This window comes from Podarcis cretensis (assembly GCF_951804945.1).
Source record: "Podarcis cretensis genome assembly, chromosome: 7".
In the NCBI taxonomy this organism is placed as follows: Eukaryota; Metazoa; Chordata; class Lepidosauria; order Squamata; family Lacertidae; genus Podarcis; species Podarcis cretensis.
In genome coordinates this window covers 29985803-29999151 of record NC_137176.1, presented here as the reverse complement: position 1 = coordinate 29999151, position 13349 = coordinate 29985803, and the positions used below count along the sequence as shown (strand labels likewise).

The following is a 13349-nucleotide window of genomic DNA, read 5'->3' as shown; positions in this document are numbered from 1 at the left end:
GAGAAACGAGGCCACTTAGCCTTTGCTGCACGTGGACAGCTGCAGTGTAAAATGAAGGTTTTTCCAAGTTAGCCAGCTTTGATATAGTTAAAGAGTTAGCTGTCTAGAATAAAAAGGCACTGACAATTCAACAAGTACGGTAGTTTTTTCTGATTTCAGGCAGGATCAAGGACTCTGTTCTTGTGGTCTTTTGTGAGATAGGAGGGAGAGCCTCCTGTACATTTTAGGTCCCTGGAAAAATGAGAAGTCTAAAAACACTCAGGGAGCCTCTAAGAGGACAGGGAGCTTCCAGTTTCAGAAGTCTGTTCTCCCAATTGTAGACAGCAACCAAGACAACGATGGAGGTGGCATGCTGCTGCTCCCCACCACCTCCCTCTCATGTATTTACATTGCTCAGATGCAAAACACCTGAAGAAGGCCATGGGAGCCCTATTAAGCATTATTGAGCTTAATGCAATATCACAGCAATTTTTAAGCATTACCATGTTCGAATCAGCAACAGCAGCTTTGCATGGAACTGAGTAAACCCTGCAAAAGAACAAATTCGCCACTAGGATATCGGTCTCAAATACAATCTGCTCCGACCCCTGCTTCCCCCATCTCACAGCTATGGAAATAGCTCGTCTCCCTCCAAACTTTCTCTTTCTCTACTTTCTCCCCTCTCCCTCCCCACCTTGCCCCCACCCCACATTACCTACAACAAAAAATGTCTCAAAACAACTGTATGAAGGATGCCTAAAACAGAGACACCTAATGTACTTTTGTTACCTAAGAAAAATCTTTCAATAATAATAATAATAAATGCCTTTCACAACATTTTTATTTAAAGCAGACAATGCTAAGTACAGCCCAAGCAGGTAGAAAATGCCCCACAAGCAGCGCTGGCAAGCCTGAGCATGGAAATGGACGAGTACAAACATGTCCCAGGTGTGTAACCCTATGCATGCCAGGGGGTAGTCAATTTGGTGTCCTACAAAAATGTCACTGGACTAAGATTTCTGCCACCCCTGACCACAGGGCATGCTGGCTGGGGCTGATGGGACCTGAAATCTAACAATATACAGTGGTACCTCTGGTTAAGAACTAAATTCGTTCCGGAGGTCCGTTCCTAATCTGAAACTGTTCTTAACCTGAGGTACCACTTTAGCTAATGGGGCCTCCCACTGCCGCCGCGCCATTTCTGTTCTCATCCTGAGATAAAGTTCTTAACCCGAGGTACTACTTCCGGGTTAGCGGAGTCTGTAATCTGAAGCATTTGTAACCCGAAGCGTTTGAAACCCGAGGTACCACTGTATGGAGGGTGACCCGTTGACTTCCTGTGATCTACGTGCCCATGCTGTTATCTCACAGCATCAGAAGCCGCTTAATGTACAATTGCAGTGGCAGGCCTCCAAGTTAGCAATGACCTACAGCAAGACTGAACATGAGAGGTGGTGATTGAGCCTAAGCTAGCCCATCTGTTTGGAGAACTTCAAGGCAGGTCAGACCAGCTCACATCAACACCATCTGCCATGGCAAACAAGGTGGGCCCGCATCTCTTCCCATGCCCCATCAGCAATTCACACTTCATTAAGTAAGATCCTTTCCTTTCCACAGTACTACCAAGGCAATCATATCAGCGTATCAAGTGAAAGAGGTTGCCAATATGGATACTTCCTGAGCCAGCGTCGCACTGGAGGACAACACTGGAATAGGAAGCAGACATGCACACATGGACTTCCAGCTTCTGACGTGGCCACATAGCTCTTTCCATGCCGCTGGGGAAACACCCAGCAGATTTCGACAACAATGGAATCAGGGCAAAAAGAAAAAAGAAAAAGAAATGAATAAACCATCTCCCATCTCCTCTGAAAGAAAGTTTGCCCTTTCAAGATGTTTAGAAGCTTGAGCAAAGGGAGACTTGAATGTATGTTGGGAAGCAGACAGAACTCGCAAGTAAATTTATTTCACATCTATGGCCTTAGCCTACCGTCAAATTTCAGAAATCATTCCAAGCATGTCAAATGCACTACTTGATGGGAAAATGCTGTTAAATAGCCTGAATATTCATCATTGTTTTTTAAAAAACAGATTCCTTTAAGTTAACAGGACAGCAGTTGCTTAGAGTGTGGTGCTGATAATGCCAAGGTTGTAGGTTCGATCCCTGTATGGGAGGGATGCATATTCCAGCATTGCAGGGAGTTGGACTAGAGCAACCTTTCTCAACCTGTGGGTCCCCAGATGTTGTTGAACTACAACTCCCATCACCCCTAGCTAGCAAGCCAGAGCTCAGGGATGATGGGAGTTGTAGTCCAACAACATCTGGGGTCCCACAGGTTGAGAACTGCTGGTCTAGATGATCCTCAGGCTCCCTTCCATCTCTGCAATTCTATGATTCTAAGTATTAAGACCTTACTATCCAAAATGCCCAATACTGAAACCAGGAAATAATATTTCTACATAATTAGCTAAACCCCATGAGTGGCAGGGCCAGCTTCAAAGATGACTTCCCCCACTAAGCCACTAAGTAAGAGCCAGCATGATGTAGTGGTTAAGAGCGGTGGACTCGTAATCTGGTGAACCGGGTTCGCATCCCCGCTCCTCGACATGCAGCTGCTGGGTGACCTTGGGCTAGTCACACTTCTCTGAAGTGTCTCAGCCTCACTCACCTCACAGAGTGTTTGTTGTGGGGAAGGAAGGGAAAGGAGAATGTTAGCCGCTTTGAGACTCCTTAGGGTAGTGATAAAGCGGGATATCAAATCCAAATTATTCTTCTTCTCTTCTTCTAAGCTGACCCAATATTTGTACATGACTAAGCCCTGTACTTTTGGGCTCAACTGGATAAGCCTCCCACAGGAAAATTCCACCCCCAATGTCTCCTCCATGTGTGCATGAGCGAGAGCAACCGAAAAGCTCACCATCCAGATTGTCTCTCATTTAAGTATCAAGGTGACAGCATGCTGATTCTTAGCTTTGTAACTTTTGAAGCTTTTAAGACCAACTCAGCAAACTGCCATCCATTCCGAAGATGAATTTGTATCTGACATGATCTGTAGCGCTACATCTTTCTGCCTCCATGCTTTCAGTGCTCAAGACTGGTGTAGTTCTGCAACATAACTTCACATGCCTAGACACTGGAGTTTATGCATTATTGGCCTGAACGGGAGAACTTGGACTCATAGCAAACTTGCCTCAGCAGCACCTCCAAAGGGACATGCCTACATTGGGTGGGGAGGAAAGAGTCTGGGGCGCCCAGTTACTTCTGTGGTTAAGCCCAGAAATAGAGTCGGTAAACAAAACCTGCAAAAGCCTGTGATAAATGGGTGCTCAAACTCTCTCAGGTGAGCATGTTTGTGGCAATTCCTTACCTTCTTTTATCTCCAAGTCTTTCATTCAGTTTGTTAAGAAATAACCTGGAATCCTTCGGGGGGGGGGGAGCAAAGCAGAATGTGACAATTATTTTCAAAAATTGTTCCAACGCCAATTCCATTTTTTAAAAAAACAAATAAGCATTGCATGCTCTTCCCAGTGGCACATAAGCCACCGTACAAATGCAAAATGAGTTCAGAAGGCCTGAGTATCACAAATCAGTCGGCTTCAGAGTTGTTTTAAAGACAACCAGTGATGTTTTATTTTCTTCATGAGAATGTACCGTTAGCAGATTGCATCCATTAATTCAGTGAAAAGGGAGAGAAACCAGTTTGCTATACCTTTTCAAAAAAAAAAAATGCGCTGTTACTATACATTTGAAGATTAGCAAAAACAAGAAGCCGAAAAAACAAAAACCCTTACTGTCTCAAAATCTCTTTCTTTGATTTCTCTAAAAGCCTTAGCAAGGTATTGATCTTCAAACCAGTTGTGAACAAGATCATCTCTCAGCTTTTTCAACATTATCCTGAACAGGGCTTCCACAATAGCAATCTGGATATCGTAGTCTGCACAAAGAAAAGAGTTCTTGGAAACAATATATTCAGCATCCCATATGCAAAGTATCTTACCAAGTGATGAGAAACTTCCTTCCATCCTTCCTTGCACTACAAGTTTAGATCAAGAACTATTCCGCTTTATATTCAGCCTTTGCCCGAGTCCATTATTCCAATATTTTAAAAAGCAGCATGCTTTCCCTCCCTCCTTCCCTCCTGGGGAGTTTGATGCTATTGCTACACTATTTATCTTGCTAAAGGAAAATGTGATTTATTACTACAGTCTTATGACTTTTGCATTTCCGAGAATAGTCAAATATTAATGTGCAACCATTACAGGTTCATTGGCTATGACTCAACAAAGGTTTGCCACTTTTGTCCCATAAAAACCATGGGAATTAGAACTAGCGCTACTAATGCACCTAATTTAATTCTACTGCTAGGGAAGAGATCTCATCTTTCCAAAGAACCTATTGCTTAAAATGTTATTAATATCAAAATATTTGTTTGCACGTAGCATTTCTGAAGAAGAGTTGCTTCAAATTAATTCTTGTTCTTTAGAGACAGCAGTTTAACCCATGCCTAGTCAGTATTCCCTTAACATTTTAACACAATGCAGGAATAAGAAGAAGAATGGGGTGTGTCAGATATTAGAGCAACTAGGGATGGCAGGGAAGCTACAACAATCTCACCCAAGCATTCCCTGGGACTAATCAGGCCTACCAGGTCTTTGCATTTGGCCCATGTGCTGTTTTTGCCCACCTGTTTTTGCTCACCTGGCATCATCTACGCCATTAGATGTGAGGCAGGTAAAAGTGCTTTGTAAGTCCTGATCATCTGAGTGGGCAAAAACTGGTAAGGACATTTCACTGGGACATCAGGGCACATGTGGGTGGCTTCACTCAATTCTTAGGCAGCCGCTTAGTTTTACAGCTAACATCAGTTGAAAAGCACCACTCTACACAGGAGTTTCCGTATTCTTGGATTTTAGCATCAGATGTCTAAGGCCTGGTCAAAACAGGTACCTGGCCTTTTCCCAGCCCCAACCAAGATGCTAGGTTTTTCTTACCACCAACATCCAGAATTGCTTTTGCAAGTTCTTTCCTGAAACGACATAACCCATTAATGAGCTTTAAGCCTTAGAGAGCAAGAGAGAAACAATTGGGGATTAAATATTTAGACATAAGGTATGAAAAGTCAAAACCGAGAAACAACACATGCATAACAGGAGTGGACTTAAAGGGAACTTTTGCCAAGACTGTCCAATTTAATCTTTTTGAAGCAACGTAGCAGTTTAGGGCCACAGCAACCAAATGCCTTTCTCCCTAATATTCAAATGCACCATTCATAAAAGGAAGTTCTTCACTTGAACAGTCATATGGATATTCAGCTACAGGCACAGTGCTGTGGTATACAAAAATTTAAAACTGTTTCCATATGTTTCCCAGCAGTAACTGAAGCAGGGCTATTTATGGAGTGCTCCTGTGCTCATATTCTGCTTTTCCGACACAGGCATCTGGTTGGCCACTGTGAAAACTGGACAAGATGGGCCATAGGCCTTGTCCAACAGACTAGTCTTATGTTCTTAGGTAGCCAGTGGTGCGTTTGGTCTAGTTGAGTCAGGGATAATGGGAGTTGTAGTCCAAAAACAGCTGCAGGACCACATAGGCTAGCCACACTGCACAAATGCAAGACATTATTGGATGCAAATGTCTCCTCATTTACTTCAGAAAAAATTCAAACTTTCTGTTAAGTAGATATAATAAGAAATGAGGGGAAAGATTCCTTCCTAGCACCTAACAGAGCACAGAAGACACACAAGGATCAAGTCCACATGTGACAAAGATGCTTACATAAGCAGACACATCTCTTCAGACCCGGCAAACTTCTTTTTCTCCTCTTTTCCGGTGTTATCTAGCAGAGTGTTTAAGGTTCTCAAAGCCTTTGATGCAGGAAGTGTAAGAAACGTAGGAAGACAAGATTAAGTAACTAATGACTTTGATTTGAAATCATTTCACATATTCCTTGTTTGAAACTGACCTCCTGTCGAAGGAAACAGCTCACATGAGAATCAGCAGCTAGATGTCCTAAATATGGTATGAAAGACTCCAGCAACTGCTTTTTCCCTATAACAGAAAAGTTGGGAGAGAAACACACATTTGTTACCAGTCAGGCAGCAAGACCTCTAAGTTTCAAAGCAGTGCCACAGTCTCTCTTATTGGAATAGCAATCTTCCCAAATCAGTGTCACCTGCTTTTTGTAATATTGTACAGTGGTACCTCGGGTTGCATACACTTCAGGTTACATACGCTTCAGGTTACAGACTCTGCTAACCCAGAAATAGTACCTTGGGTTAAGAACTTTGCTTCAGGATGAGAACAGAAATCGTGCTCTGACGGCGCGGCAGCAGCGGGAGGCCCCATTAGCTAAAGTGGTGCTTCAGGTTAAGAACAGTTTCAGGTTAAGAACGGACCTCCGGAACAAATTAAGTACTTAACCCGAAGTACCACTGTATAAGAGGTTTGCTTTTCGCTCCCTCATTGTAGAAGTTTAAATACCTACTGCATTTTTACTAGAGCTGAACACAGATTAGATCATTTTTAGCTGATCAATAATTTGCTTTTTAGTCAATTAAATATATTTGTACATTACTGAAGTGTGTGTGACTTTCACAATATGGAAGACAACAGAAAGAAAATCCATTTATAGTGTGACCCCCATTCCAATTCCTTACTACAGCAAAGCATCAGAAACAAAACATCAGAAACAGACAACAGTATCCTAATCTCTCAGTCTGATTAACTAGAGGGGACCCACTAGAATGAGCTAAACAGTGGTTCCCAATTGGTGGTCCGCAGGCACCGGGGGTCTGTGGCACCATTCACATAACAAAAACTACCACAGAGATATCAAAATTTTCCAAATTAGGGGTTCGTGGCTTTTGAAAAACAGGGGCTCCTCAGTACTTAGCTAATTGGGAACCACTGATCCAAAGTATTAATTGGTTGTCTAATTCAGTCTAAATAAACCTGGCAGCCTCACTTCTTTTGTTTACTCCTATTCTCCACAAGGACTCAAAACAATTTAGAAAGAAAGCCGAACAAAAACATTGCATGTTTACACAGTAGTAAATCTCAATGTGTTCCATAGGATTTACTCCTGGAGAGGTATGCATAGTATTGTAGTCACAAATCATATGCATTTAACAACCATAAATTCTCTCTACTTCAAACTGCCATTTCTTTTTTTTAAATGTAATTTTTGTATTTGTCTTTTGTCATGTTGCCTTGGGACTGCTCTGATAATAAATCATCATCAGATACTTAAAGGTATTTAGCGACTGACCTTCAGCGTTGCTTTTGCCGATAATCTGAAAGCAAGATGTTGCAGGGATGGGAAGAGAAACAGAATGGATACAACTCAAAGTTAATACCTTATTGGCATGCATCAAAATGTAGCACATTCAAAATACTGCCCAGTTTATAAAACTTATACACCAGCATTAATATATCACAGTATTGTAAAGTGTGCTTAACCGTAATACCGGCCAGGTTCAAACAGAACAAGTTTCTGCTCCTCAACACTGAGTTTTATTTCAAATTTAGACTCGTCCTGAATTATTATCATTGTCATTCATGCAGTGCATTTCAACCATGTACAGATTTTCACATGCATTTTCTACATTCCCATTTTTCCATGCAGGTTTTGTAAAAATACTACGTAGTACAATGACAAGTTAGGGCCAACTGCTATGTACTTTGAACAACATAGCTTCCAGCAAAAAATGCATGGTTGGGTCTTCACAGGAAAATCTGAAGCAGCAAATCCCACATTTGTCCCACAGATGTCATGGATCCCACAGATGTCATGGATGCTGGCCTCACTAGCATTGCCACCCTGTGGCGCTGGCATGGGTACTTGCTACAATGCAGCTGAACCATATGGCAAGTGAACATAATGTTCCTGCAGACACATGGAAGCCCAGAAGCAACTTCCATTGTCCAGTTTATCACTGGGAGCATTTATCAAAATCAGCCTTAACTTGCACAACCACACCCTCCAACATTTCTCCAATAAAGAAAGGGACATCGTATTCAATAATAATAATAATAATATTTATACCCCACACATCCGACGGGGTTACCCCAGCCACTCTGGGCAACTTCCAACGTATATAGAAACATAATTAAACATTTTTTATAAAGTCCCTATACATACAGATGCCTTCCAAAGGTTGTATAGTTATCTCTTTGGCTCGGGGGGGGGTGTGTGTGTGTGTGTGTGACAAAACTCCATACCCTCCAACATTTCTCTGATTAAAATAAGGACATCTTAAGGAAAAGTGGGACAATTTGGGACTAAATCAGAAACTGCTACGGCTTCTGTAAATCCAGGACTGTCCCTAGAAAACAGGAACACTTGGAGGGTCTGCACAACATCCACATGCATCTTTGCATATCAACAGGCTCACAGGATGGCTTTCCACATTACTATGATGTCCTAGTATTGCACAAAGCTGCATCCATACAGTCCATTATAAACATACAAGGAAAGCATTAGCTTACCACTAGCTAGGGAACTTGTTCCTCCAGATGTTGTTGGACTACAGCTCCCACCATCCCTGACCTTTGGCCATGCTGTTTGGGACTTATGGGAGTTGGAGTCCGACAAATTCCAGCAGGCCACAGGCTCCCCCATCCCTACGTCCACGTGGGCAAAGGTCAAGTCCAAAAAGCACTTTTTCAAAATAAAGGTCACAAATAGGCATGGCTACAGGGAAAAGGGAGATTCGTGGGGTTCATAACTAGCCGCTTCATGGCGCACAAATATGGTTGCCAAAAGGCAACACAGCACGTTTGTCTCTGTGCACTTACCAAGGCAGTGTCAAAGAAGTCTTCAACAAGGTGGACCAAGAATGTACTTTCACTTGGTTCGATCAGGCTCAGAAATTCTCTGGTTCTTTCAAACCAAATGACCATGTAAAACAAACAAGATGCAAAGTCAAAGGAATGTCTCAAAGCTAGTTTTCTACTTACAGAAATGCAGCTAGGAGAAAGAAGACAATTACATGGGTATGGGGACCCACGAGTGTTTTTATTATACAGGGAGGGTTGAAGAGTAAGATAAAAGCTGCCCATGGATATTGCCTGCCCGTCTTATGTGGGTTATTCCCAATTTATGAAACCAATTTCTTCTTTCAATGAAATAACACAAATCTTCACAGAACCATGCCTAGCTGCATAAAACAAAAAAGAAAGATTGTCATCCTTGTCCACAAGTAAGAAAATGAGGTCAAACAAACTGACTGCAAAAAAATTAAATGGTTTGGGGGTTTTTTGGTGGGGGGGGGGGAAGACAATGAATCTGCAATGGAAAGGAGGGCTATTTAGAAGTTTGCTTTGGTCAGCTCTGGGCTAAGATCACCAGTTCTTAGAACAAGGAAATTTCTGTTTCATGGAGCATTAGTATGGTTTATACACAGCATAGCACTTAAACAACCATTCACGCATAGGGTTACTTATCTTTGCTATCAATCCCTCCTGAAGAAGCAAATTTACACCATCTCGAGGATCACTTCTACAATACTGCTGAATGCACTTCAACAATAGGGATACATTTGTGAACTCATTTTTGTCCAGTTCCTAGGATGGAAGGAAATCCTGCATTACTGCATAAACATGCAATTCAATGGACTGAATTTTAAGAGATTAACACTGCAGTCCTATAAATGTCTACTCAGAAGCGAGCCTCATTGAGTTCAATGGGGCTTACTCTTCAGAAAGGAGCTACAGAATTGCAGCTGAAACAATGGAGTTTTTTCCTACTTGCCTTTTTTAGAACTTTGTCCAGTTGGTTTAACAGTTGCTTGCTGTACTTCTGAGGATAAGTATCATTCCCTTGGATTATTTCTTTTATTTTCTGAAATCCTTTTCCCTTGAAGGCATCACTCAGTAATGACTCTAGCTAGAATAAAACATGCAGAAACAACTTTTTGAAAAATTTGTAGCCTCTCAGTTATGGACAGATTAACTTTCCCACCACTGGTCTAGCCACTTCCTGGTCCATACCAACTTTGAAAACAGAGTGAGAAATTCAACATAGCTATGGAAATGGCTCCATCAGCACAAGCTTTTTAGCTTGCTCCCCACTCTTCTCCCTACACTCTTCTTTGGCGCTTCTCCTGAAACACACACAAGCCAATTTGGAAGAGTGTGAGGGGAGGACAACGGTGGAAGTCTTGTGTGAGCTTCTGCTAGTGGGGCTCATTTGGCCCTCAATATGCTGAAAAGATGAGTGTCTCTGAAACAAAGACATCTGATTTTAAGCTTGACTGAACAATGTTGTGCACATGGTGATATTTACATAGTATTCAGATCTGTCCGGCATGTCACCATCATTTTCTCTACTCTCTTCTTCCTATACGTGAGGGGGACACACACACAATCATTTCAAACATACAAATTTTGATTAGAAATATCTACCCAGAGCTCAAATTGTGGGCAGAAATGGCAGGGGGGCCCTTAATGGAAGCTCACTTGCCCAGCTCCTCATACTCACCAATTTTGCCCACTAGGCCCCCACCGCAAGACCATCAGGAAAGGTAGAGGCGATGGCCCTCTCCACAATGCCTCCCCACCCACCTCAGTAATTCCAGTACTTATGTCGATCGCTGCAAAAAAGACTGGAGATGTCCTCAAGAAAGAGCATCAGTGAACTTGGGCCAGAATTGTTTTTAAGTGAACATAAGAAAGCCCAGAAACAGGAGCTCTCTCCCCTCCTGTGATTTCCAACAGCTGGTGTTCAGAAGCAGCTCCTCCTCCTGCAGGGTATTTCATCTGCTATAAGCCACTCCTTATAAGATGGGGCATAGATTTTCAATGTGTCCCCAGCAAAAAAAACCAAAAAAACACACCACCCATTTGCAGCCAAGAAAAAGTCAGCCAAAATCCCAGAAAAAAGACCTTTGAGGCTCATTGGATAACCCCCACCTTGAGCGTTTTGCAAGGTGACCCTATGCATCTCCAAGGGGTTAATCTCAGGTCAGCCTAATCAGACGCATGTGGACTTGAGAAGGATCCCCACGGGGAGGGCCCATGGGGCACACTTTCCAAACAAAAGCCCACAACAGGCTTGCCACCCCAACTGTCATAAGCACTATGCTGGAGACCCAGTCTTTACACCAGTCAACAGAGCCCCTCCCGCGGGCCTGCAAGCGGCTCACGGACCTGATCCTGCATGGCCGGCTCCAAATCCTCCAGGAAAGAGTGGCGCGCGCGCCAAGCGCGGCCTTAATAAGCCTTCGGGCAGCGTCTGACGCGCGTTCCACGCGCAGCTGATGCTGCCACCTGCGCCCAAGGGCGTGAATTAAGGATGGCTGAGCGCGCTTGGAGCCCGAGCCACTCTCCCCCCCCCCCACTGCGTCGGAGGGGTTACTTTAAGAGGCGATTTCCTGAAAGGAAAGCTACGCATCCCTTCCTAGTAGGCACTGATTCCGGGGGTGCAGGGGGGATTTTATTCCCTGCTGCTGCACATATGTCCCTAGGATTGGTTTATCAATTATGCGTTCAGGATGGGGACATTATTTTGTAAGCAGGCGGAACGAGAAGAGGTAGAGTCCTGCGCCACGGGTTGCAATCCTGTGCGCCTTATAAACCCCGCCGAATAGGAAGTCTTACTTCTGTCCCCGACTTAAAAGGGAGAGGAAGGAAGCGGGATCGCTGAGTCCCGAAAGAGTTGTGCGCTTTTCATTCTGCCCGGAAGACGAGCCTACAGAGCTGGATTTGAAGGGTCACTTCGGTGGAGGTGTTGCAAACGCAGAAGGGATTTTGCAGTACGTTTACGCAGACCTGGATTTAATGTCGCTCCTAAGTGAAGGCGTGCCTATATATGATTGAAGCCCAAAGGTTAATATTTTCTGTATCCAAGGCAGATTAAAATCTCCAACCACAAAGGAAAATTGGAATTTCATAGTTCCTTGTAAGAAATTGTGGCGCTACATAGCTACGGCTACACCATTGTAACCTGCGCTCGCTCGCTCGTTCGCTCTCTCTCTCTCTCTCTCTCTCTCTCTCTCTCACACACACACACACACACACACACACACACGGCACCACTACCAAGACCGCAGTTTATAGGGCAAGTCTAGACTTGTCTGCTCAAAAGGAAGTCCCATTGTGTTGGAGACCTTCGGATCCTGCCAAAAAATAAGCCTATCGCAACCGGATTTTTCGCCCATTATAGCCATCTTGTGAGCGGAACTTAAGGTTTAGGTTTAGCAATCCTATACCGTTTACCTTGGAGCAAACTACACTGAAGTATAGGACTGCTCTTTTACAGAGTAGCTATAATGGATGGTATTCAACTAAGTTTTATGCATATTCATTAACGAGTCTACTCTGACTCTTGAGTAAAACTTAGTTGAATACCAACCGGCGCATGTAAAACGGTGTTGTGGATGCGTCATGACCAGTTCAACAGGTGCCACTTATTTAGTTTTGCTTCACAATAACTATGGAGGTTAACATTAAACAAACAAGAATCTATGCCTTATAAGATGTTTAGTAACATAGTTCAGAAAACACGCCTCCAGGGTCATTGGAGGGAGGCCCCGCCTTTATTTTATTCATGCTTTAAACAGACAGACAGACAGACAAATGGAAAAGCGGCCAATGAAATAAAAACAATAAAATAAAAATATACATTCATAAATCGGGTCATAAATCCTGGTCACAAAAAATTGAAATAATGTAACGCAAAGCGAGGGAAGTAAAGACAAAGGAAGAACATTGTATCTGTGTATCTGAAGAAGTGTATCTGAAGAAGTGTGCATGCACACGAAAGCTCATACCAAGAACTGACTTAGTTGGTCTTTAAGGTGCTACTGGAAGGAATTTTTTTTGTTTTGACTATGGCAGACCAACACGGCTACCTATCTGTAATTGTCAATATGGTAGATTTGGAAGGATTCAACAATGCGTTTGGGTGGCATGCATATCTGTGGTATGACAAGGCTAAAATACATAAGAATTTCAAGAACCATGTTGTCAGAAAAGCAGTATTTAATGTCTGGCTGAAATATAAAGACTTATTGGAAAACAAGACCCCAAGGTGGTTATCACCAATGGAGGCTAAGGCTGTGAAAAAACTCAATATGGAGGCCAAATGGCCGAAATATTGGGAAATAATAGAAAAAGATGGAGATAACTGGAGATTGCAGAGTATGGACAAAATAAAAGATAAAGTGCGAGATTGGCTACATTATGCTCAGATTAAAGAAGTTTTTAAGTTGGATAAAAAGGTAGGATTCCAGGTGGAAAAATCAAAGTTAGAAACTGAACTGTTAGAACCCAGCTCTAAGATACTTTCAAGAATGTATAATTTGCTGTTAAAATGGAATACACAGGACGAAACCGTCAAATCAGCCATGATAAAATGGGCACAGGACAT

General features: G+C 42.9%; 1 protein-coding gene across 1 annotated transcript in view; it reads right to left on the bottom strand.

Moving 5' to 3' along the window:
* Positions 1-10289, bottom strand: part of SYCP2L (synaptonemal complex protein 2 like) — a gene marked incomplete at its 5' end in the record, with an annotated part of 34208 nt that extends 23919 nt beyond the window's left edge. Inside the window, 10 exons of the mRNA XM_079982812.1 lie at positions 3348-3400; positions 3772-3914; positions 4972-5006; positions 5756-5844; positions 5943-6028; positions 7248-7272; positions 8777-8948; positions 9402-9544; positions 9732-9866; positions 10260-10289. Coding sequence (XP_079838938.1) covers positions 3348-3400; positions 3772-3914; positions 4972-5006; positions 5756-5844; positions 5943-6028; positions 7248-7272; positions 8777-8948; positions 9402-9544; positions 9732-9866; positions 10260-10289 — 911 coding nt within the window. The remainder of the gene's footprint in view (positions 1-3347; positions 3401-3771; positions 3915-4971; positions 5007-5755; positions 5845-5942; positions 6029-7247; positions 7273-8776; positions 8949-9401; positions 9545-9731; positions 9867-10259) is intronic.
* Between the last annotated feature and the right edge of the window lie 3060 nt (positions 10290-13349).